The following is a 25,606-nucleotide window of genomic DNA, read 5'->3' on the forward strand; positions in this document are numbered from 1 at the left end:
GTCTCTAGTAGGGGGCTCACTACCTCTAGTGGGGGGCTCACTGTCTCTAGCAGGGGGCTCACTGTCTCTTGTAGGGGGCTCACTGTCTCTAGTAGGGGGCTCACTACCTCTAGTGGGGGGCTCACTGTCTCTAGTAGGGGGCTAACTGTCTCTAGTAGGGGGCTCACTGTCTCTAGTATGGGGCTCAATGTCTCTAGTAGGGGGCTAACTGTCTCTAGTAGGGGGCTCACTGTCTCTAGTAAGGGGCTCACTGCCTCTAGTAGGGGGCTCACTGTCTCTAGTAGGGGGCTCACTGTCTCTAGTAGGGGGCTCACTGTCTTTGTAGGGGGCTCACTGTCTCTAGTAGGGGGCTCACTACCTCTAGTGGGGGGCTCACTGTCTCTAGTAGGGGGCACATTGTCTCTAGTAGGGGGCTCACTGTCTCTAGTAGGGGGCTCAATGTCTCTAGTAGGGGGCTCACTGTCTCTAGTAGGGGGCTCACTGTCTCTAGTAGGGTGCTCACTGCCTCTAGTAGGGGGCTCACTGCCTCTAGTAGGGGGCTCACTACCTCTAGTGGGGGGCTCACTGCCTTTAGTAGGGAGCTCACTACCTCTAGTAGGGGGCTCACTGTCTCTAGTAGGGGGCTCACTGTCTCTAGTGGGGGGCTCACGACCTCTAGTGGGGGGCTCACTGTCTCTAGTAGGGGGCTCACTGTCTCTAATAGGGGGCTCACAGCCTCTAGTAGGGGGGCTCACTACCTCTGGTAGAGGGCTCACTACCTCTAGTGGGGGGCTCACTGTCTCTAGTAGGAGGCTCACTGTCTCTAGTAGGGGGCTCACAGCCTCTAGTAGGGGGGCTCACTACCTCTGGTAGGGGGCTCACTACCTCTAGTGGGGGGCTCACTGTCTCTAGTAGGGGGCTCACTACCTCTAGTGGGGGGCTTACTGTCTCTAGTAGGGGGCTCACTGTCTCTAGTAGGTGGCTCACAGCCTCTAGTAGGGGGCTCACAGCCTCTAGTAGGGGGGCTCACTACCTCTGGTAGGGGGCTCACTACCTCTAGTGGGGGGCTCACTGTCTCTAGTAGGGGGCTCACTGTCTCTAGTAGGGGGCTCACAGCCTCTAGTAGGGGGGCTCACTACCTCTGGTAGGGGTCTCACTACCTCTAGTGGGGGGCTCACTGTCTCTAGTAGGGGTCTCGCTGCCTCTAGTAGGGGGCCCACTACCTCTAGTAGGGGGCTCACTGTCTCTAGTAGGGGGCTCACTACCTCTAGTGGGGGGCTCACTATCTCTAGTAGGGGGCTCACTACCTCTGGTAGGGGGCTCACTACCCCTAGTGGGGGGCTCACTGTCTCTAGTAGGGGGCTCACTACCTCTAGTAGGGGGCTCACTGACTCTAGTAGGGGGCTCACTACTTCTAGTAGGGAGCTCACTACCTCAAATGGGGGGCTCACTATCTCTAGTAGGGGGCTCACTGTCTCTAGTAGGGGGCTCACTGTTTCTAGTAGGGGGCTCACTACCTCTAGTAGGGGGCTCACTGTCTCTAGTAGGGGGCTCACTACCTCTAGTAGGGGGCCCACTGCCTCTAGTAGGGGGGCTCACTACCTCTAGTAGGGAGCTCACTACCTCTAGTAGGGGGCTCACTACCTCTAGTGGGGGGCTCACTGTCTCTAGTAGGGAGCTCACTACCTCTAGTTGGGGGCTCACTGTCTCTATTAGGGAGCTCACTACCTCTAGTAGGGGGCGCACTACCTCTAGTGGGGGGCTCACTGTCTCTAGTAGGGAGTTCACTACCTCTAGTAGGGGGCTCACTACCTCTAGTGGGGGGCTCACTGTCTCTAGTAGGGAGCTCACTACCTCTAATAGGGGGCTCACTACCTCTAGTGGGGGGCTCACTGTCTCTAGTGGGGAGCTCACTACCTCTAGTAGGGGGCTCACTGTCTCTAGTAGGGAGCTCACTACCTCTAGTAGGGGGCTCACTGCCTCTAGTAGGGAGCTCACTACCTCTAGTAGGGGGCTCACTGTCTCTAGTAGGGAGCTCACTACCTCTAGTAGGGGGCTCACTGTCTCTAGTAGGGAGCTCACTACCTCTAGTAGGGAGCTCACTACCTCTAGTCGGGGGCTCACTGTCTCTAGTAGGGGGCTCACTACCTCTAGTAGGGGGCTCACTACCTCTAGTGGGGGGCTCACTGTCTCTAGTAGGGAGCTCACTACCTCTAGTAGGGGGCTCACTGCCTCTAGAAGGGAGCTCACTACCTCTAGTAGGGGGCTCACTGTCTCTAGTAGGGAGCTCACTACCTCTAGTAGGGGGCTCACTGTCTCTAGTAGGGAGCTCACTACTACCTCTAGTCGGGGGCTCAATGTCTCTAGTAGGGGGCTCACTACCTCTAGTAGGGGGCTCACTACCTCTAGTGGGGGGCTCACTGTCTCTAGTAGGGAGCTCACTACCTCTAGTAGGGGGCTCACTACCTCTAGTAGGGAGCTCACTACCTCTAGTAGGGGGCTCACTGTCTCTAGTAGGGAGCTCACTACCTCTAGTAGGGGGCTCACTACCTCTAGTGGGGGGCTCACTGTCTCTAGTAAGGATCTCACTACCTCTAGTAGGGGGCTCACTACCTCTAGTGGGGGGCTCACTGTCTCTAGTAGGGAGCTCACTACCTCTAGTAGGGGGCTCACTGTCTCTAGTAGGGGGCTCACTGCCTCTAGTGGGGGGCTCACTACCTCTAGTGGGGGGCTCACTACCTCTAGTAGGGGGCTCACTGCCTCTAGTAGGGGGCTCACTGCCTCTAGTGGGGGGCTCACTACCTCTAGTGGGGGGCTCACTACCTCTAGTAGGGGGCTCACTGCCTCTAGTAGGGGGCTCACTACCTCTAGTAGGGGGCTCACTACCTCTAGTAGGGGGCTCACTGCCTCTAGTGGGGGGCTCACTGCCTCTAGTAGGGGGGCTCACTACCTCTAGTAGGGGGCTCACTGCCTCTAGTAGGGGGCTCACTGCCTCTAGTAGGGGGCTCACTGTCTCTAGTAGGAGGCTCACTGTCTCTAGTAGGGGGCTCACTGCCTCTAGTAGGGGGGCTCACTAACTCTGGTAGGGGGCTCACTACCTCTAGTGGGGGGCTCACTGTCTCTAGTAGGGGGCTCACTGTCTCTAGTAGGGGGCTCATTGTCTCTAGTGGGGGGCTCACTGTCTCTAGTAGGGGGCTCACTGTCTCTAGTAGGGGGCTCACTCTCTCTAGTGGGGGGCTCACTGCCTCTAGTAGGGGGCTCACTGCCTCTAGTTGGGGGCTCACTGTCTCTAGTAGGGGGCTCGCTGTCTCTAGTGGGGGGCTCACTGCCTCTAGTAGGTGGCTCACTGTCTCTAGTGGGGGGCTCACTGCATCTAGTAGGGGGCTCACTGCCTCTAGTAGGGGGCTCACTGTCTCTAGTAGGGGGCTCACTGTCTCTAGTGGGGGGCTCACTGCCTCTAGTGGGGGGCTCACTGCCTCTAGTAGGGAGCTCACTACCTCTAGTGGGGGGCTCACTGTCTCTAGTAGGGGGCTCACTGCCTCTAGTAGGGGGCTCACTGCCTCTAGTAGGGGGGCTCACTACCTCTAGTAGGGGGCTCACTGTCTCTAGTAGGGGGCTCGCTGTCTCTAGTGGGGGGCTCACTGCCTCTAGTAGGGGGCTCATTGTCTCTAGTGGGGGGCTCACTGCATCTAGTAGGGGGCTCACTGCCTCTAGTAGGGGGCTCACTGTCTCTAGTAGGGGGCTCACTGTCTCTAGTGGGGGGCTCACTGCCTCTAGTGGGGGGCTCACTGCCTCTAGTAGGGAGCTCACTACCTCTAGTGGGGGGCTCACTGTCTCTAGTAGGGGGCTCACTGCCTCTAGTAGGGGGCTCACTGCCTCTAGTAGGGGGCCTCACTACCTCTAGTAGGGGGCTCACTGTCTCTAGTAGGGGGCTCACTGCTTCTAGTAGGGAGCTCACTACCTCTAGTGGGGGGCTCACTGTCTCTAGTAGGGGGCTCACTGCCTCTAGTAGGGAGCTCACTACCTCTAGTGGGGTGCTCACTGTCTCTAGTAGGGGGCTCACTGCCTCTAGTAGGGGGCTCACTGCATCTAGTAGCGGGGCTCACTACCTCTAGTAGGGGGCTCACTGCCTCTAGTAGGGGGCTCACTACCTCTAGTGGGGGGCTCACAGTCTCTAGTAGGGGGCTCACTGTCTCTAGTAGGGGGCCCACTGTCTCTAGTGGGGGGCTCACTGCCTCTAGTAGGGGGCTCACTGCATCTAGTAGGGGGCTCTCTGTCTCTAGCAGGGGGCTCACTGCCTCTAGTGGGGGGCTCACTGTCTCTAGTAGGGGGCTCACTGCCTCTAGTAGGGGGCTCACTGTCTCTAGTAGGGGGCTCACTGCCTCTAGTAGGGTGCTCACTACCTCTAGTGGGGGGCTCATTGTCTCTAGTAGGGGGCTCACTGTCTCTAGTAGGGGGCTCACTGTCTTTAGTGGGGGGCACACTGCCTCTAGTAGGGGGCTCACTGTCTCTAGTAGGGGGCTCACTGCCTCTAGTAGGGGGCTCACTGTCTCTAGTGGGGGGCTCACTTCCTCTAGTAGGGGGCTCACTACCTCTAGTAGGGGGCTCACTGCCTCTAGTGGGGGGCTCACTGTCTCTAGTAGGGGGCTCACTGCCTCTAGTAGGGGGCTCACTGTCTCTAGTAGGGGGCTCACTGCCTCTAGTTGGGGGCTCACTGTCTCTAGTAGGGGGCTCACTGCCTCTAGTGGGGGGCTCACTACCTCTAGTGGGGGGCTCACTGTCTCTAGGAGGGAGCTCACTGTCTCTAGTAGGGGGCTCACTGCCTCTAGTGGGGGGCTCACTGTCTCTAGTGGGTGGCTCACTACCTCTAGTAGTGGGCTCACTGCCTCTAGTAGGGGGCTCACTGTCTCTTGTGGGGGGCTCACTACCTCTAGTAGGGGGCTCACTGCCTCTAGTAGGGGGCTCACTGTCTCTAGTAGGGGGCTCACTGTCTCTAGTAGGGGGCTCACTACCTCTAGTAGGGGGCTGACTACCTCTAGTAGGGGGCTCACTGTCTCTAGTAGGGGGCTCACTACCTATAGTGGGGGGCTCACTGCCTCTAGTAGGGGCTCACTGCCTCTATTAGGGGGCTCACTGTCTCTAGTAGGGGGTTCACTGTCTCAAGTAGGGGGCTCACTACCTCTAGTAGGGGGCTCACTGTCTCTAGTAGGGGGTTCACTGCCTCTAGTAGGCGGCTCACTACCTATAGTGGGGGGCTCACTGCCTCTAGTAGGGGGCTCACTGCCTCTAGTAGTGGGCTCACTGTCTCTAGTAGGGGGTTCACTGCCTCTAGTAGGCGGCTCACTACCTATAGTGGGGGGCTCACTGCCTCTAGTTGGGGGCTCACTGCCTCTAGTAGGGGGTTCACTGTCTCTAGTAGGGGGCTCACTACCTCTAGTTGTGGGCTCACTGTCTCTAGTGGGGGGCTCACTGCCTCTAGTAGGGGGCTCACTGCCTCTAGTAGGGGGCTCGCTGCCTCTAGTAGGGGGCTCACTTCCTCTAGTAGGGGGCTCACTGTCTCTAGTGGGGGGCTCACTGCCTCTAGTGAGGGCTCACTGTCTCTAGTAGGGGGCTCACTGCCTCTAGTAGGGGACTCACTGTCTCTAGTGGGGGACTCACTGCCTCTAGTGGGGGGCTCACTGCTTCTAGTAGGGGGCTCACTATCTCTAGTAGGGGGCTCACTGCCTCTAGTAGGGGGCTCACTGTCTCTTGTAGGGGGCTCACTGTCTCTAGTAGGAGGCTCACTGCCTCTAGTAGGGGCTGATTACCTCTAGTAGGGGGCTCACTGCCTCTAGTAGGGGGCTCACTGTCTCTAGTGGGGGGCTCACTACCTCTAGTAGGGGGCTCACTTTCTCTAGTAGGGGGCTCACTGTCTCTAGTGGGGGGTTCACTACCTCTAGTAGGGGGCTCACTTTCCCTAGTAGGGGGCTCACTGTCTCTAGTAGGGGGCTCACTACCTCTAGTAGGGGGCTCACTGCCTCTAGTGGGGGGCTCACTACCTCTAGTGGGGGTCTCACTGTCTCTAGGAGGGGGCTCACTGTCTCTAGTGGGGGGCTCACTGCCTCTAGTAGGGGGGCTCACTACCTCTAGTAGGGGGCTCACTGCCTCTAGTAGGGGGCTCACTGCCTCTAGTAGGGGGCTCACTGTCTCTAGTAGGAGGCTCGCTGTCTCTAGTAGGGGGCTCACTGCCTCTAGTAGGGGGGCTCACTAACTCTGGTAGGGGGCTCACTACCTCTAGTGGGGGGCTCACTGTCTCTAGTAGGGGGCTCACTGTCTCTAGTAGGGGGCTCACTGTCTCTAGTGGGGGGCTCACTGCCTCTAGTAGGGGGCTCACTGCCTCTAGTAGTGGGCTCACTGTCTCTAGTAGGGGGTTCACTGTCTCTAGTAGGCGGTTCACTGTCTCTAGTTGGGGGCTCACTGCCTCTAGTAGGGGGTTCACTGTCTCTAGTAGGGGGCTCACTACCTCTAGTTGTGGGCTCACTGTCTCTAGTGGGGGGCTCACTGCCTCTAGTAGGGGGCTCACTGCCTCTAGTAGGGGGCTCGCTGCCTCTAGTAGGGGGCTCACTTCCTCTCGTAGGGGGCTCACTGTCTCTAGTGGGGGGCTCACTGCCTCTAGTGAGGGCTCACTGTCTCTAGTAGGGGGCTCACTGCCTCTAGTAGGGGACTCACTGTCTCTAGTGGGGGACTCACTGCCTCTAGTGGGGGGCTCACTGCTTCTAGTAGGGGGCTCACTATCTCTAGTAGGGGGCTCACTGCCTCTAGTAGGGGGCTCACTGTCTCTAGTAGGGGGCTCACTGTCTCTAGTAGGGGGCTCACTGCCTCTAGTAGGGGCTCATTACCTCTAGTAGGGGGCTCACTGCCTCTAGTAGGGGGCTCACTGTCTCTAGTGGGGGGCTCACTACCTCTAGTAGGGGGCTCACTTTCTCTAGTAGGGGGCTCACTGTCTCTAGTGGGGGGTTCACTACCTCTAGTAGGGGGCTCACTTTCTCTAGTAGGGGGCTCACTGTCTCTAGTAGGGGGCTCACTACCCCTAGTAGGGGGCTCACTGCCTCTAGTGGGGGGCTCACTACCTCTAGTGGGGGTCTCACTGTCTCTAGGAGGGGGCTCACTGTCTCTAGTGGGGGGCTCACTGCCTCTAGTAGGGGGGCTCACTACCTCTAGTAGGGGGCTCACTGCCTCTAGTAGGGGGCTCACTGTCTCTAGTAGGAGGCTCACTGTCTCTAGTAGGGGGCTCACTGCCTCTAGTAGGGGGGCTCACTAACTCTGGTAGGGGGCTCACTACCTCTAGTGGGGGGCTCACTGTCTCTAGTAGGGGGCTCACTGTCTCTAGTAGGGGGCTCACTGTCTCTAGTGGGGGGCTCACTGTCTCTAGTAGGGGGCTCACTGTCTCTAGTAGGGGGCTCACTCTCTCTAGTGGGGGGCTCACTGCCTCTAGTAGGGGGCTCACTGCCTCTAGTAGGGGGCTCGCTGTCTCTAGTGGGGGGCTCACTGCCTCTAGTAGGGGGCTCACTGTCTCTAGTGGGGGGCTCACTGCATCTAGTAGGGGGCTCACTGCCTCTAGCAGGGGGCTCACTGTCTCTAGTAGGGGGCTCACAGTCTCTAGTGGGGGGCTCACTGCCTCTAGTGGGGGGCTCACTGCCTCTAGTAGGGAGCTCACTACCTCTAGTGGGGGGCTCACTGTCTCTAGTAGGGGGCTCACTTCCTCTAGTAGGGGGCTCACTGCCTCTAGTAGGGGGGCTCACTACCTCTAGTAGGGGGCTCACTGTCTCTAGTAGGGGGCTCGCTGTCTCTAGTGGGGGGCTCACTGCCTCTAGTAGGGGGCTCACTGTCTCTAGTGGGGGGCTCACTGCATCTAGTAGGGGGCTCACTGCCTCTAGTAGGGGGCTCACTGTCTCTAGTAGGGGGCTCACTGTCTCTAGTGGGGGGCTCACTGCCTCTAGTGGGAGGCTCACTGCCTCTAGTAGGGAGCTCACTACCTCTAGTGGGGGGCTCACTGTCTCTAGTAGGGGGCTCACTGCCTCTAGTAGGGGGCTCACTGTCTCTAGTAGGGGGCTCACTGCTTCTAGTAGGGAGCTCACTACCTCTAGTGGGGGGCTCACTGTCTCTAGTAGGGGTCTCACTGCCTCTAGTAGGGAGCTCACTACCTCTAGTAGGGGGCTCACTGTCTCTAGTAGGGGGCTCACTGCTTCTAGTAGGGAGCTCACTACCTCTAGTGGGGGGCTCACTGTCTCTAGTAGGGGGCTCACTGCCTCTAGTAGGGAGCTCACTACCTCTAGTGGGGTGCTCACTGTCTCTAGTAGGGGGCTCACTGCCTCTAGTAGGGGGCTCACTGCATCTAGTAGGGGGGCTCACTACCTCTAGTAGGGGGCTCACTGCCTCTAGTAGGGGGCTCACTACCTCTAGTGGGGGGCTCACAGTCTCTAGTAGGGGGCTCACTGTCGCTAGTAGGGGGCCCACTGTCTCTAGTGGGGGGCTCACTGCCTCTAGTAGGGGGCTCACTGCATCTAGTAGGGGGCTCTCTGTCTCTAGTAGGGGGCTCACTGCCTCTAGTGGGGGGCTCACTGTCTCTAGTAGGGGGCTCACTGCCTCTAGTAGGGGGCTCACTGTCTCTAGTAGGGGGCTCACTGCCTCTAGTAGGGTGCTCACTACCTCTAGTGGGGGGCTCATAGTCTCTAGTAGGGGGCTCACTGTCTCTAGTAGGGGGCTCACTGTCTTTAGTGGGGGGCTCACTGCCTCTAGTAGGGGGCTCACTGTCTCTAGTAGGGGGCTCACTGCCTCTAGTAGGGGGCTCACTGTCTCTAGTGGGGGGCTCACTTCCTCTAGTAGGGGGCTCACTACCTCTAGTAGGGGGCTCACTGCCTCTAGTGGGGGGCTCACTGTCTCTAGTAGGGGGCTCACTGCCTCTAGTAGGGGGCTCACTGTCTCTAGTAGGGGGCTCACGGCCTCTAGTTGGGGGCTCACTGTCTCTAGTAGGGGGCTCACTGCCTCTAGTAGGGGGCTCACTGCCTCTAGTGGGGGGCTCACTACCTCTAGTGGGGGGCTCACTGTCTCTAGGAGGGAGCTCACTGTCTCTAGTAGGGGGCTCACTGCCTCTAGTGGGGGGCTCACTGTCTCTAGTGGGTGGCTCACTACCTCTAGTAGTGGGCTCACTGCCTCTAGTAGGGGGCTCACTGTCTCTTGTGGGGGGCTCACTACCTCTAGTAGGGGGCTCACTGCCTCTAGTAGGGGGCTCACTGTCTCTAGTAGGGGGCTCACTGTCTCTAGTAGGGGGCTCACTACCTCTAGTAGGGGGCTGACTACCTCTAGTAGGGGGCTCACTGTCTCTAGTAGGGGGCTCACTACCTATAGTGGGGGGCTCACTGCCTCTAGTAGGGGCTCACTGCCTCTATTAGGGGGCTCACTGTCTCTAGTAGGGGGTTCACTGTCTCAAGTAGGGGGCTCACTACCTCTAGTAGGGGGCTCACTGTCTCTAGTGGGGGGCTCACTGCCTCTAGTAGGGGGCTCATTGCATCTAGTAGGGGGCTCTCTGTCTCTAGTAGGGGGCTCACTGCCTCTAGTGGGGGGCTCACTGTCTCTAGTAGGGGGCTCACTGCCTCTAGTAGGGGGCTCACTGTCTCTAGTAGGGGGCTCACTGCCTCTAGTAGGGTGCTCACTACCTCTAGTGGGGGGCTCATTGTCTCTAGTAGGGGGCTCACTGTCTCTAGTAGGGGGCTCACTGTCTTTAGTGGGGGGCTCACTGCCTCTAGTAGGGGGCTCACTGTCTCTAGTAGGGGGCTCACTGCCTCTAGTAGGGGGCTCACTGTCTCTAGTGGGGGGCTCACTTCCTCTAGTAGGGGGCTCACTACCTCTAGTAGGGGGCTCACTGCCTCTAGTGGGGGGCTCACTGTCTCTAGTAGGGGGCTCACTGCCTCTAGTAGGGGGCTCACTGTCTCTAGTAGGGGGCTCACTGCCTCTAGTTGGGGGCTCACTGTCTCTAGTAGGGGGCTCACTGCCTCTAGTAGGGGGCTCACTGCCTCTAGTGGGGGGCTCACTACCTCTAGTGGGGGGCTCACTGTCTCTAGGAGGGAGCTCACTGTCTCTAGTAGGGGGCTCACTGCCTCTAGTGGGGGGCTCACTGTCTCTAGTGGGTGGCTCACTACCTCTAGTAGTGGGCTCACTGCCTCTAGTAGGGGGCTCACTGTCTCTTGTGGGGGGCTCACTACCTCTAGTAGGGGGCTCACTGCCTCTAGTAGGGGGCTCACTGTCTCTAGTAGGGGGCTCACTGTCTCTAGTAGGGGGCTCACTACCTCTAGTAGGGGGCTGACTACCTCTAGTAGGGGGCTCACTGTCTCTAGTAGGGGGCTCACTACCTATAGTGGGGGGCTCACTGCCTCTAGTAGGGGCTCACTGCCTCTATTAGGGGGCTCACTGTCTCTAGTAGGGGGTTCACTGTCTCAAGTAGGGGGCTCACTACCTCTAGTAGGGGGCTCACTGTCTCTAGTAGGGGGTTCACTGCCTCTAGTAGGCGGCTCACTACCTATAGTGGGGGGCTCACTGCCTCTAGTAGGGGGCTCACTGCCTCTAGTAGTGGGCTCACTGTCTCTAGTAGGGGGTTCACTGTCTCTAGTAGGCGGTTCACTGTCTCTAGTTGGGGGCTCACTGCCTCTAGTAGGGGGTTCATTGTCTCTAGTAGGGGGCTCACTACCTCTAGTTGTGGGCTCACTGTCTCTAGTGGGGGGCTCACTGCCTCTAGTAGGGGGCTCACTGCCTCTAGTAGGGGGCTCGCTGCCTCTAGTAGGGGGCTCACTTCCTCTAGTAGGGGGCTCACTGTCTCTAGTGGGGGGCTCACTGCCTCTTGTGAGGGCTCACTGTCTCTAGTAGGGGGCTCACTGCCTCTAGTAGGGGACTCACTGTCTCTAGTGGGGGACTCACTGCCTCTAGTGGGGGGCTCACTGCTTCTAGTAGGGGGCTCACTATCTCTAGTAGGGGGCTCACTGCCTCTAGTAGGGGGCTCACTGTCTCTAGTAGGGGGCTCACTGTCTCTAGTAGGGGGCTCACTGCCTCTAGTAGGGGCTCATTACCTCTAGTAGGGGGCTCACTGCCTCTAGTAGGGGGCTCACTGTCTCTAGTGGGGGGCTCACTACCTCTAGTAGGGGGCTCACTTTCTCTAGTAGGGGGCTCACTGTCTCTAGTGGGGGGTTCACTACCTCTAGTAGGGGGCTCACTTTCTCTAGTAGGGGGCTCACTGTCTCTAGTAGGGGGCTCACTACCTCTAGTAGGGGGCTCACTGCCTCTAGTGGGGGGCTCACTACCTCTAGTGGGGGTCTCACTGTCTCTAGGAGGGGGCTCACTGTCTCTAGTAGGGGGCTCACTGCCTCTAGTGGGGGGCTCACTGTCTCTAGGAGGGGGCTCACTGTCTCTAGTGAGGGGCTCACTGCCTCTAGTAGGGGGCTCACTGTCTCTAGTGGGGGGCTCACTACCTCTAGTAGGGGGCTCACTGTTTCTAGTAGGGGGCTCACTGCCTCTAGTAGGGGGCTCACTACCTCTAGTGGGGGGCTCACTACCTCTAGTAGGGGGCTGACTACCTCTAGTAGGGGGCTCACTGCCTCTAGTAGGGGGCTCACTGCCTCTAGTGGGGGGCTCACTACCTCTAGTGGGGGGCTCACTGCCTCTAGTAGGGGGCTCACTACCTCTAGTGGGAGGCTCACTGTCTCTAGTAGGGGGCTCACTGTCTCTAGTGGGGGGCTCACTACCTCTAGTAGGGGGCTCACTACCTCTAGTGGGGGGCTCACTGCCTCTAGTAGGGGGCTCACTGCCTCTAGTGGGGGGCTCACTACCTCTAGTAGGGGGCTCACTGCCTCTAGTAGGGGGCTCACTGTCTCTAGTAGGGGGCTCACTACTTCTAGTAGGGGGCTCACTGCCTCTAGTAGGGGGCTCACTGCCTCTAGTGGGGGGCTCACTGCCTCTAGTGGGGGGCTCACTGCCTCTAGTAGGGGGCTCACTACCTCTAGTAGGGGGCTCACTGCCTCTAGTAGGGGGCTCACTGCCTCTAGTAGGGGGCTCACTGTCTCTAGTAGGGGGCTCACTACCTCTAGTAGGGGGCTCACTGCCTCTAGTAGGGGGCTCACTGTCTCTAGTAGGGGGCTCACTACCTCTAGTAGGGGGCTCACTGTCTCTGGTAGGGGGCTCACTGCCTCTAGTGGGGGGCTCACTACCTCTAGTGGGGGGCTCACTACCTCTAGTGGGGGGCTCACTGCCTCTAGTAGGGGGCTCACTGTCTCTAGTAGGGGGCTCACTACCTCTAGTAGGGGGTTCACTGTCTCTGGTAGGGGGCTCACTGCCTTTAGTGGGGGGCTCACAACCTCTAGTGGGGGGCTCACTGCCTCTAGTGGGGGGCTCACTGTCTCTAGTAGGGGGCTCACTGTCTCTAGTGGGGGGCTCACTGTCTCTAGTAGGGGGCTCACTGCCTCTAGTAGGGGGCTCACTACCTCTAGTGGGGGGCTCACTGTCTCTAGTAGGGGGCTCACTGTCTCTAGTAGGGGGCTCACTACCTCTAGTAGGGGGCTCATTGTCTCTAGTAGGGGGCTCACTGTCTCTAGTAGGGGGCTTACTGTCTCTAGTAGGGGGCTCACTGTCTCTAGTAGGGGGCTCACTGTCTCTAGTAGGGGGCTCACTGCCTCTAGTAGGGGGCTCACTACCTCTAGTAGGGAGCTCACTGCCCCCTCCTCAAATCGGGGGAGACGATCGGGAGAGTGGCCTTTTCACGGAGGGGAGAGGAGGGGAGTGATGAGAAGGGGGGTACACCACCACTTTTATTAACTCCACTTTTTTATAAATATTTCAGCCACGATCATCATTTTACGTACAATGGTACGTAAAATACGCCATGGTGGCTCGGAGATGTTAACAGCCTCGCCTGGTATACAGGAAGTTGTTGATTTGACCCCGACGCTGACGCCTGCGGTATATTTGGAGCTTGCATCTCTCTCTCCCCATGGTTGCATGGATTTTTCACCGGGTCCTCCGGGTTTTTCCCTCCACATTTAAAATCAACATCATGCATTTAGATTATTTGGCTGCTGCTCTAAATGTACATGTGTTAATCCACTTCAGTGAGCTATCATTCGTGATAGCCAGGTTGCTTCTTAAAAAGAGCTATATAGCTTCGTGGGCCTGACTTGGTAAAATAAAAAGTTTAGTGTAGTGTCATTGTTATCAAGCGTCTTGGAATAAAGGGCTCTCAACCGGGTGTACGGGGACGCCTGGAAGTACATGGAAATGTTCTGCGGGGTAATATGAGGTGATTTATAAATGTGTAGTGACATAGCGCTGACTGTTGGACAGCAATAGCAACTGCAGATGGGCACTTAGCGCACACGCCGCTGAGCATATACGTGGGAGGGTTCGAGAACGGAGGCGCGGTTAGGGCAGAGCCAAGCCAATCGGAGGGGAATAAAAGCAGCGGGGAGCGGGAGCTCTGGGCTGCTGGTTCTGGGAGTGGACTCGTCCCGTCGCCGCTGTCACCATCGTTGGTCTCATCGCTGCCACCTTCGCCTGATCATTACGCGGACGGACAGTAGTTGGCTGTCCCGGTTGACGCCGTCGGTGCAACGCGCACAGGGTCGTGTCTGGGATGGGGCGCGCGGCAGCGGGGTCGTGTGTGAGAGAGAGAGGGGGCCCGAGTGGTGGTTTGAGGTTGGCAACAACAATAAAAGAGGGCAGAGCGGTGCCTCCTGCGACCACCTCGTCTCCTGCTCACTGTGTGTGTCGCACGCCACCCGCACGCACAGACGACACTACAAATGTGTGCTATTATATCATACATGAGAGGCATTGGTGAATAATCATGCGTGAATCTGGCAAAATTAAATAACTACGATCAAATGTAAATACATATGGTAACCTAGAAAGATATAAAAGACCTTTCCAGACTAATTGATCTTAAACAATGTGTTGTTTCTAGATTTTAAGCTTTCGTGACTGCAATGATTCATATTCTCAGGTTTTTTCGGTAAAGTCACGTAGGTAAAAACATTAAAATTAATGAAAGTAAAAATAAAACAAAACAAAATAAAATTCACGACGTTTCGGAGGCAACACAAGTCTCCGTCATCAGGTGCGACCGTCACAGCCAGATTTGCTGCATCAAGTGAGGCAATGATTCAAGATGTAATCCCTTAAAAGCAAGTTGAGGGGGGAGGAGAGGGGGCGGAGCTCATCAGAATGTGGTAGCCAATGAATGGAACGTATCGGGAGGGAGGGGGGCGGGGCTCAAAGACGGCACGACGTGCCACGTAGAACGCATCCGGAGGGGGAGGGGGGCCAACAGAATGCACGACGTGGTACAAGTCGGCGGCGTGGACGTGGTTGTGCGCAAGCAACTACTGCTGTGTTGTTTACAAGGGTAAACAGCGAGCGCAAACTCATTACGTCATGCGTGCTGAGCGTTCGTTGAATTTTTTTGCATTCGCTTGCGGTTAACTAGCTAGTTAAGATGACCTCACAAAATGAACAATTTGTTTAAAATATTGATGTTCATTATTCATACATTTATATTTCTCAGAACCATGTTGGGTCAGGCAAGGGGATTACTCGGTGGAAACACGAGTTCAACAAGGAGGGTACTACAGCAGTAAACAAAAAAAGATTGAGAATGACCACTGATCTCGAAGACCATCGGTGCTGATGGGATGTGTAAACTGCTTGTCACGAACGGTGGGGTAGCTGTTAGCGCGCTACGCTATGGGACCTGGCAACCTGAGTTCGATTCCTGTTCAAGGCCACCAACACCAGTGACGATTATCTGAACCGGTACTGGGCCTCCCCTAGGTCGACTCAGCCCTCAAATGAGTACCTGGCGCAGTGTGTAAACATCAGCAGCCAAGCGTGGGGCTGGCCACCCACCCCCTCGTGTGCTGTGCTAGCTTTTATAGGTGCTACTCGCTAACAGCACTTGCCCCAACAGTATTAAGGCTATACTGGGGATCTTTGTCATTGATTTAAACTGATTACCTATATTGCAGAGGGACAATGCACGGGAGCGAGGGAGAGAGACTTTGTCTGCACATCTCACTGGCAAACAGAAGCCCAACGCAACGCAGTGGGCACTTAAGACCCCCAACTGCTAACTGACTGCAGACACTGGGTGGTAGAATAATAAATAAATGATTACCAATCAATTTACAAATCGCTACGCAAACTTTCTCATGTTTCCCATAAGGGGCGGGGAGAACCACCGATCTACGTTTCCTGCCTCCACCAACCGGCATGGTTAAATTGTGGTCAAGCAACCCAAGTGACCCGCATGGTGTGTGTGGTGAGGAGGCCCTCATCCAGCGGTGGATTGACGACAGGGCTCCGTACCCATTCGATGCGTCTCCATTCCAACTGGGGTGGATGTATTTGTTCTTGCCTTGCAAGCAGATTTGTCCGGATTCAGAAATCCTGAGATCGTGTTTGCCCAGATACACGACCTCGGAGTTATTAGCACTGTGGGAGACATTGAGCGGCAGCAGCAGCAGGTCACGTAAAAAAAAACATAAAAAATAATTGGAACCGGTCTCATAGCTGCAGGCTTAGTGCCGCTTGGAAGCGTATTTTCAAGTAATACCACTTTTTCACTCGATGCCTATACAGGTCACAGCTATTGCGATTTTTGCACCCAAAGACGGCAGGACGTACATATGTAATGACAGGGTGGCATCTGTTGACCAGGAGGGATAATCACGAGAATGGGTGCGTTATATAATAACCAACTAGAAGGGGGGCATAACTGGGTCCAGGGTAAAAGGCGTGGTTAGTCGGGAAGCTCCGGGAACCTGCTCAAAGGTTCTAGAAGGAGGCGTGGCCGGAGGCGTGGCATGGCACGTGGGGTCCGGGTCCTGGCTGCCGTCGCTGTCTTCGCCATCATCTCTCTTCACCATCCGGCCGCATTGCCGATCCTCTGCACGGCTCCCATCGTCGTCGTCACTATATTAGTCAACCAGCTAGAAAGTTAGACGCCGACGATGGGGCTGTGTAGAGGGGTCACTGAATGCAATGGGCAGTGGTCATCACCCACAAGTGGTGAGGCACTCACTGAATGCAATGGGCAGTGGTCATCACCCACAAGTGACGAGACACTCACTGAATGCAATGGGCAGTGTTCATCACCCGCAAGGGACTAGACACTCACTGAATGCAATGGGCAGTGGTCATCACCAGCAAGGGGCGAGACACTCACTGAATGCAATGGGCAGTGGTCATCACCAGCAAGGGACGAGACACTCACTGAATGCAATGGGCAGTGGTCATCACCCGCAAGGGGCGAGACACTCACTGAATGCAATGGGCAGTGGTCATCACCCACAAGGGACGAGGCACTGAATGCAATGGGCAGTGGTCATCACCCACAAGGGACGAGGCACTCACTGAATGCAATGGGCAGTAGTCATCACCCACAAGGGACGAGACAATCACTGAATGCAATGGGCAGTAGTCATCACCCACAAGGGACGAGACAATCACTGAATGCAATGGGCAGTAGTCATCACCCACAAGGGACGAGACAATCATTGAATGCAATGGGCAGTGGTCATCACCCACAAGAGGCGAGATACTCACTGAATGCAATGGGCAGTGGTCATCACCCACAAGGGACGATACACTCACCGTATGCAATGGGCGGCCGTCATTACCCAGTCGCCGTTGACGAGAAAGCCTCCACACGCGTAGCCCAGAGCACCGAGAGCAGCGGAAGATTGATCAGGATACGAATACAGCCGGATCTGTGGTGATATCACAGCATCGCACGGAAGCTTTTTTTTACATCACAAAGGCAGAGTGCGCAAGCCATGGCACGCTTTGCATGTCAGGATGATTTTCGGCCTATGTTGATTTTTGTCGATGTCACCAAAACCTGTCTTCAATGCCCAAAATTTCAGGTCGCCAAACTTTATCTTTTGGTTTCTCCCCCTCTCACTGCTCAATTTAGGAATTCAATGTATTGTCTCTCTTCTCAAGCTCGTATAATAATAATGATGTTGCTTATCACCCGAACTTTATTTTATTTCGTCCCATTCACCGTTTAAAACTGTGTTATGGAGCGCTTTACAAGTTAAGATATAGCATCACAGAGACTCACACAGAGACCCATAGACTCACACAGCTTAATCCTAATGATATTCTCGTAAGTTTTGGTGTGACATCTCTGTTCACAAGGGTTCCGGTTAACAAGTCAATTAAATTACTTGACACTCTGGTAACGAACAAAGGTTTAGCCAAAGATATCCCAAGACTAGTTGAACACTGTCTAAATAACACTTACTTATTGTGGCAAGGTAACTTCTATAAACAAAAGGAAGAAGCAGCAATGGGCTCTCCTTTGTCTCCTGTGATAGCGAATTTGTACATGGAAGATTTTGAAACAAAAGCAATAGCTTCAAGCACACTAAAACCATCTGCTTGTTTAGATATGTAGATGACACATAGGTTGTCTGGCCACACGGCAAAGATACACTGAACGCATGTCTTAATCATCTCAACTCGCAAAACCCATCCATCCAGTTCACCATGGAAGTGGAAGCTGACAGAACTCTACCATTTCTGGATATTCTGCTCGGACGGGGTAGAAATGGTAAAATAACACACAGTGTTTACCGAAAGAAAACGCATTCTGACGCCCATCTGAATGCAGAGTCACACCATCACCCCGCACAGAAATCGGCTCTTATCAAGACGCTCATTTATCGAGCTAAGAAAGTGTCAGATGGTGATAATCTGAGAAGTAAAATTCCACATGTTAAATAAGCACTGCAAATAAACGGTTACAATGATGCACAAATCAAAAGGGCATTGAATACCAAAACTAAATCAAATAACAAGAGCATTGAAACAGCCCAAGTAATTAAAACTATAAAAATATCGAACATTGTGGGAATAACTGATAAACTAGCCAGATGTTTGGAAAAACAAAACAACCGAGTCAGATTTGGCATGACCGAAGCTATCAACAGAAGGTGTGTACAGGATTAACTGCCAGTGTGGTAAATGTTATGTTGGGCAAACAGGACCAATGATCAGCACGAGACTAAAAAAACATCAGAGAAATATTAAATTATCCCAAATGCAAATGTCAGCAGATAATGTAGAAGTTTTGTGCAAAACTAGCTACTATTGGCCAAGACTAAATAGATAATCTTTCGAAATTGAAAGACATCAAAATAACCGGATAGCTACCGTCTTAGTGCTGCGTGGAAGCGAATAATCAAATCATACATTATTTAAATGCATGGCTACAAAGGGCAGCGTACTTCAATAGGGATTACCGTTGGTAAGGCTATTTTAATAAACACAATAGACAGGAAGGACAAGTTCAAAGGGCTCGCATAATGTAAATGCATAATGTACGTTGCCTCAGTAATCCCCTCCTCCCCTCACATTGTGCAAGAGCCCCGAAGGGTGGTCAACACATATACGCCTCTATATAAGGAACGAAACAGGTGGACTTCTCCACAAATCTGGCTGTCGCCTGATGAAGCTAGTTGTAATTACTGGCGAAACTTCGTACTCAGTTTGTAAATGTCGTGGCTTGGCTCTCCAACACACCGGTGTGCTGTACTAGTGACGATTTGGCATGTTCTGTTTACGTGACAAACCTTACTAGTAAGTTGTGTTGGGTGGTGGCGGGTTTTAACGACACATTTATATATTTACGCGATCTAACCCAAAAACCTCTATTATGGATTATAGAGACCCATAGACTCACACAAAGACCCATTGTTTGTTGTGTTTCGCCTGCACCCGAGAATAGCAGGGTTGGCTATGTGCAGTGCAAAAGAAGTGCAACATACACATGAACATACAAATAAAAGGCACCACTAAGATGAAGAACGGCAATAACGCTTGAAAAACCCTCGTCTGCAGAGTTCAAAGGGTTATATACTACCCGATCAAAGCATTCTCTGCACTCTGATAAAATCTAAATCTTGATTGAAATGGAGTCAAGGTTGGATGTTGCTGGAGCCTGCTTTGCCACAGGTATCCTCCAGAACCTTAGACAATAAAGGAAAATTAGAGAAAGGATGGAAGTTACTGAAGACATCTGGATGAAGACCCGGATTGTTACGAAAGGGAGTTACGCCAGTTTGTGGGTATGGAACACTTCTAAGGTGGAGGGAACAAAGTTCACCTTAAGAAACGTACAGTTGACTCTTGATTATTCGTGTGCGGATTATCCAATTTGTGGACTAATCGCGCACCTGGGATTGTTTTTTACATAAATGTATCATTCATGGATGTTGTCTTAACCCCAAATTAATAATACAAAGCTATACATTGTTATTCTCTGAAATGTTTGTTACAAGTCACGTGCTTAAATCGAACAAATATGTGCTCCGGTTAATCCGAATTCCAAGTGATTGCCTGTACAGTACAGTAGTTGCATATATTTACAAAAACGGATGAAGTTTGATTTATTTTGATTGGCGTGGTTCTGCTATCCAAAGCTACGACACAAGATCAATACATTATTTACTACAATTTTTAGTTTTGTTTATTAACAAACTCCATTTGATTAACTTAAACACAATATATTAGTGGTTTTTGGCATCGAAATCCACGGAAAATTTATCCACAATTTAGAATTATCCACGGCCGTCCTCACCGTCATTCGTGTGGTTAATCGAGAGTCTAATGTAATTGAAAGAGGGTCCACTGGAGAACAGGTGGGACAGTGTTAAGTCACAACACCATAAATGCCAGGTGATGTCTCATTGTTTGGCTTTAAACATAACTAATATGTCACTCAACAAATATTTCTGAGGACAAAGTCGTGCTTAAAATTGTTAAGAGATTCCACTCTGATTCACAATGTTTCATCCTTCTTGTTAGGGCTACATAAACGATCTTGAAAAGAGTAGATAGGCCATATTCAGTTTGAAGAGACGGGTTTGAACTCCGAGAGCTAGATTATAATGAAGTAATTTTTTTTTCTGGATACCGTCACTTCTCATATAATGCAGTAGTAGTTGCGTTCCTGAAGAACACCACGCTATGGAAAAATCGTGTTATAAAAATAAGAAATAGTAAAGGGAGGGAAAGCACATACGTGATAACACATGAGATGGGTATGCAGGCACGTTGGTAGCATCTAGAAGCATCATCCGGCATCTTCCAAATGCCTTGTGTGATCATGCTATGCCGTTACAACTACTTAATCCTAACTCACGGGGCATTAGTTCTGTTAACTCAATCGCGTTATATCCAATTCTAATCTGAGCTAAAACAAAAAATGTATTCCCTAACACATGAATCGCGTTATATCCAATTCACGTGATGAAAACAACCTGCCGTGTTATAGAAGCATAGACTGTACATATATTTACGACGGACACATTGCATCGTTACCGCCGTCGCATGAGAAACGACACTCGCGGTTTTGGGGAGCCGCTCTCACCTGCCAGGGCCAGCTGTTGGGTATCGCCTCCTCGCCATTGACGATGCGACTCTGTTGGGGGCTAAATTTGATTGCTCGATGTTTTCGGTCGAGCGGTAACGTAGTTCCTTCATCATCCCGGGCTGCGATGAGATCTGGGACACAGACACAGCAGTGTGATATATTTATCTAGTAATTACACTTTAAACTAAATTCTTGTAAATTTTGATTTAAAGCTTTCGTGACTGCAGGGATTCATATTCTTGGTTCTTTAGGTAAAGTCACGTAGAAGGGAAATAATAAAATAAAACATATATAAAACAATACAAATTCTCACGACGTTTCGACTGCAACACAAGCAATCATCATCAGGTGTGAAATCCACAGCAAAAAATTTTGAATTAACCCGTAAAAACAAAGTTTTTCACTATAAATCCTTTATATGCGTGGCATCGGGGCGGCTAGAGTCCTCTCGTCCTCTGGCTTGAGATGGCTGCCACCTATGGGTCAGATGATTGTGTGCCAGTATTAACCAATTGGTAAATAAATATTTAAAACATTTTCCCTAAACAGTGTAAAATTTTGGAAAAACATTTCCACGAAAATTCATTGTCACGCACAACGAGTCTGTGTGCAAAATGTCAGCTCGATTGGATCACGGGAAGTGGGTTAAAAAACGACCGAAAGATTTGCACGGTCCTAAGCAAGTGTAGTGACATAGAATGGTCACTACTGTGTCGGCCTGTACGAGGGCTGGGGGCCCCAAGGGGGTGCCTGGGGGGTCACGTGCTGGAGGGATCCGGACCTTCCCAGAGGTGGGGGAAGTGAGGCGTGTCCTGGGAAGGGAGGCGTGGCCTGAAGAGAGCCAGCCACGCCGGGGCGGAGCCAGCCACGCCAAACCAGATATAAGCGTGGTGTGAACGCAGAGCGAGGCTGTTGTACTGTACTCCAAAGTGAAGACATCATCGGTCGTCAAGTCCCGAGTCGTCGTCCTGGGCCAGGCAGGCCGTTGCCTGCCTGGTCCAGTCTGTGTCGTGTTCCAGAGTGTTAGTGAGTTGAGGAAGGTGCTCACCACCTTATGTACAGTGTTATATTACTTACCGTTTAATAAATAGTGTTGCCTCCAAGCTGCGTGTGTGCACCTAATTCGAACCCATTACATTTGGCGTCAGAAGTGTGGAACTATAAATATTGCTAGGTGTTATCCTAGGGAAGTAAAATGGGCACACGAAAAACAAAGACAAAACTCATCTGGACGCCTTCGTACGACGGGGATGGTGTGACGACCATCCTTCGGACAGCCCCGGGGATGGCAGCCCCGGTGACAGAGAGAGAGAGATGGCGCTGCACGCGGAGCGGCGGGACTGGCATCGCACCGCTGCTTCGCCGCCATCGGGAACGGAGCGATGGAGCCACGGGGAGAGTACACCGTCGTCTCTGCGAGGGCTGGCGGGGGGAGGCCCAGGCATGATCGTGGCGCGGTTCCCGCCAAAACGCTGCTCCCGCCAACTCGAGGGCTGGTCGGGGCGCGGTTCCCGCCAACTTGAGGACTGGTTGGGGCGCGGTTCCCGCCAAAGCGCCGCTCCCGCCATTTCGGCGGCGGGTCGGGGCGCTGTTCCCGCCAAAGCGCCGCTCCCGCCGACATCAACGCCTGCGGAGGGGGAGTTCCACACGTGCAGGTGGCGCCCCCGTCTTGTGGATGGGGGTTCGCAAGAGCAGGCCATGTTCACCATGCAAGATTCTTCGGGCCGTCCCAGTGCTCCACCTTGCCGCCCTCCGATATTCACAGTTTGCCAGGCGAGTCGTGACATGACACGAGAAAAAATAATAATAACTTCACCGATCTTGCGTGTGCCGGGTTGCGATCGCGGGTTTTTTTTTTACTCGCTGGTTTGCGGAGCGTGTTCGTCCGGTTGTGTGCGTGATAAAATGACGCGGCGACCATGCGGGTTACTGCTTGTAACAGTGTTGTTGTTAATTACGGCGTCGAGATCGGTATCTTCTGGGTGTGGTTAATGATTAATTCGTTGTTGGTGTCCCGAGTTCCGTTGATATCCTGTATGTTGCCGTGTTAATGACTCGTGTTGTTACATCGTTGTGTTGCGAAATCGCCATTGTTATTGTGTATACTGTATGGAGTTTCGCTCGTGATTGTCACTTGTAACTGTCAGAAACTTTGATCGTCATTGTTGCCAATGTACAGACCGTATGGAGCTTTGCTTGAAATTGTTAACAGTGTAGGGACTGTTGGGTACTTGCTTGTGATTATTTACTATGTACGGATTGTCTGGAGTATTGGTTGTGTGTGTTGCCATGTGGGGACTGGATGGAGCATTGCGCCAAATGATTGACTGTACGAATTTCATATACTGCATATACTGTATTAATCAATTCGGCGATTCTTGGGGTTTGTGTATAGTTTTTTTGCTCTCAAAATTCGAATGCCCTGAGTCCCATGGTTAATGTTGAAGGGGTTTTTGAAATGACAGGTTCGGTGTGTTTCAACCTCACTGGTTGGCCCCTGTCCGTTGTTGCACAGATGATGTCTTTTGTCCGGGAATGCCCCTTGTGTTCTACATCGATCGGGGGTGCGTTTCCGTTAATTGCTGTCAAATTGCGTTGCTCTCTCCACTCGGTTGGTACAGCTGCATGCTGCAATGCGAGTCTCGGAGATGATGTGTACGGATACGGGATGTGAGGTGTATTGTTGTGACCATTGAATATTCGGGATCGTCACAAATTGTGCGTACCTTTTCGGCATTGGATCAGTTCTGTGGGGGATCATAATTCAAATTGTATGTGTTGTGATGGTGTTAAATTGCGATGGTGACGTGCTGCCAGGGATTTGGAATTGTGCTGCTGGCTGTCACCTATCTTGGGGCGCAGGTCCTGACCAGGATGGCCCAGTGAGAGTTGCGTGTCTAACATGAACGTTGTGGTCCCGTCATGCTATGGCTGACGGCTTGACCTGACAGCCCGGAGATTGAAACACTCCGTGGTATGTCTAGCCTAGTGGGCTGTGCGCTCACAGGGCTCGGAGAGTGTGGTCCCGTCATGCAATGGCTGACGGCTTGACCTGACAGCCCGGAGATTGAAACACTCCGTGGCATGTCTAGCCTAGTGGGCTGTGCGCTCACATGGCTCGGAGAGTGTGGTCCCGTCATGCAATGGCTGACGGCTTGACCTGACAGCCCGGAGATCGAGACACTCCGTGGCTTGTCTAGCCTAGTGGGCTGTGCGCTCACATGGCTCGGGGAGTGTGGTCCCGTCATGCTGTGTCTGACGGCTTGACCTGACAGCCCGGAGATCGAGACACTCTGTGGCTTGTCTAGCCTTGTGGGCTGTGCGCTCACATGGCTCGGGGAGTGTGGTCCCGTCATGCTATGGCTGACAGCTTGACTTGACGGCTCGGAGGTTGAGACCCTCCGAGGCGCGTTGAAACAGTGGGCTGGAGATTCGTAAGTTTCAGGTGGAGTTGTCCTGTTACGTTGAGACTATATCCCTCAGTTGTTATGGTGCATGTTGTGCAGTGAGTGAACGATGGGTCGTCTCAGCTTGGTCGGTACAGCTATATGCTGCGATGCGAGTCTTGGAGAGAGACTGGGTCGTCTCAGCTCGGTCGGTACAGCTATATGCTGCGCTGCGAGTCTTGGAGAGAGACTGGGTCGTCTCAGCTCGGTCGGTACAGCTATATGCTGCGATGCGAGTCTTGGAGAGAGACTGGGTTAAAATCCCACCGATATGGCCGACGCGTGCTGCTGGTTGTGACGCCGCGTCGGAAAGGCGGTGGGGTGGTAACAAGGAAATTCCCCCCCCGATATGGCCGACGTGTGCTACTGGTTGTGACGTCGCGTCGGAAAGGCGGTGTGGTGGTAACATGGAAATTCCCCCCCCCCGATATGGCCGACGCGTGCTACTGGTTGTGACGCCACGTCGGAAAGGCGGGGGGGGTGCTAACGGGTGACTGTCATTGCATGCGTGATTCTAACGGGGGGGGGGCTGTGCTGGAGCGTAAGTGGGTTAGCCAGTTTTCATGTATATTTGTTGTTAATTCTCCGTTTTCTGTGAGGTTCCCTTTTACCCTCGTCGATTCTGTATATATTACGTGATTGTATTTCTTATCGGTCGCCGGTCATTTATTGATGTTGCTGGTTCGGAGGCACACCTTTTCGATTTTTCACAGTTGTGTTACAGCCGGGGACGGCTGTGTGTTTATACAGGGGGGGGTGATGTAGTGACATAGAATGGTCACTACTGTGTCGGCCTGTACGAGGGCTGGGGGCCCCAAGGGGGTGCCTGGGGGGTCACGTGCTGGAGGGATCCGGACCTTCCCAGAGGTGGGGGAAGTGAGGCATGTCCTGGGAAGGGAGGCGTGGCCTGAAGAGAGCCAGCCACGCCGGGGCGGAGCCAGCCACGCCAAACCAGATATAAGCGTGGTGTGAACGCAGAGCGAGGCTGTTGTACTGTACTCCAAAGTGAAGACATCATCGGTCGTCAAGTCCCGAGTCGTCGTCCTGGGCCAGGCAGGCCATTGCCTGCCTGGTCCAGTCTGTGTCGTGTTCCAGAGTGTTAGTGAGTTGAGGAAGGTGCTCACCACCTTATGTACAGTGTTATATTACTTACCGTTTAATAAATAGTGTTGCCTCCAAGCTGCGTGTGTGTGCACCTAATTCGAACCCATTACACAAGCAAGCAAGCGAACTTAATATTAAGGATGTTAAAAAAGTGGCGGTTTTTTCCTAACGTCAGGACCACGGACAGCGATTTGGCAGTTGGCCAGATGGACGAGTTCATCTATGTTCGGAAAAGAGGAGGGGGGAGAAAAAAAGTGGAATGCAGTCTGAAAGTCACCGCAAGCGTGAACACAATCAATTAAGACTCGAAAAGGTTCATCAAATCCTTCCAATGATTGCTAAGCCAGAATCCATCTTCTCGGCTGAAATTGTCTCTGTGTTTGTATATGTGGATAGCCTCATGAACGAATCTTTCATGGTAGCCAGATGGCTTGCAGAGAACCTCTGTCTTGGAGAAGTCAATGTCATGTGAGCCCACTGAATTATAACAGTGATTTGCCACGGCCGAGGTGTTGGTCCTACCGTGTTTTAGGTCTGCTTTGTGCTCACGGATGCGGTCAGAGACATGTCGTTTGGTTTCTCCAATGTAACTACTACCACAGAGGCAACTCAGTTTGTAGAC

General features: G+C 53.4%; 1 protein-coding gene across 1 annotated transcript in view; it reads right to left on the reverse strand.

The window, feature by feature from the left end:
* LOC144947982 (uncharacterized) overlaps positions 1-25,606 on the reverse strand; it is a 92,289-nt gene that overhangs the window by 31,148 nt on the left and 35,535 nt on the right. Inside the window, exons 4-6 of the mRNA XM_078877412.1 lie at positions 20,432-20,565; positions 16,648-16,763; positions 15,361-15,486 (exon numbers count right to left, since the gene is read on the reverse strand). Of these exons, the coding sequence (XP_078733538.1) occupies positions 15,361-15,486; positions 16,648-16,763; positions 20,432-20,565 (376 nt within the window). The remainder of the gene's footprint in view (positions 1-15,360; positions 15,487-16,647; positions 16,764-20,431; positions 20,566-25,606) is intronic.

Source organism: Lampetra fluviatilis, chromosome 48 (assembly GCF_964198595.1).
Source record: "Lampetra fluviatilis chromosome 48, kcLamFluv1.1, whole genome shotgun sequence".
Lineage (NCBI taxonomy): Eukaryota > Metazoa > Chordata > Hyperoartia > Petromyzontiformes > Petromyzontidae > Lampetra > Lampetra fluviatilis.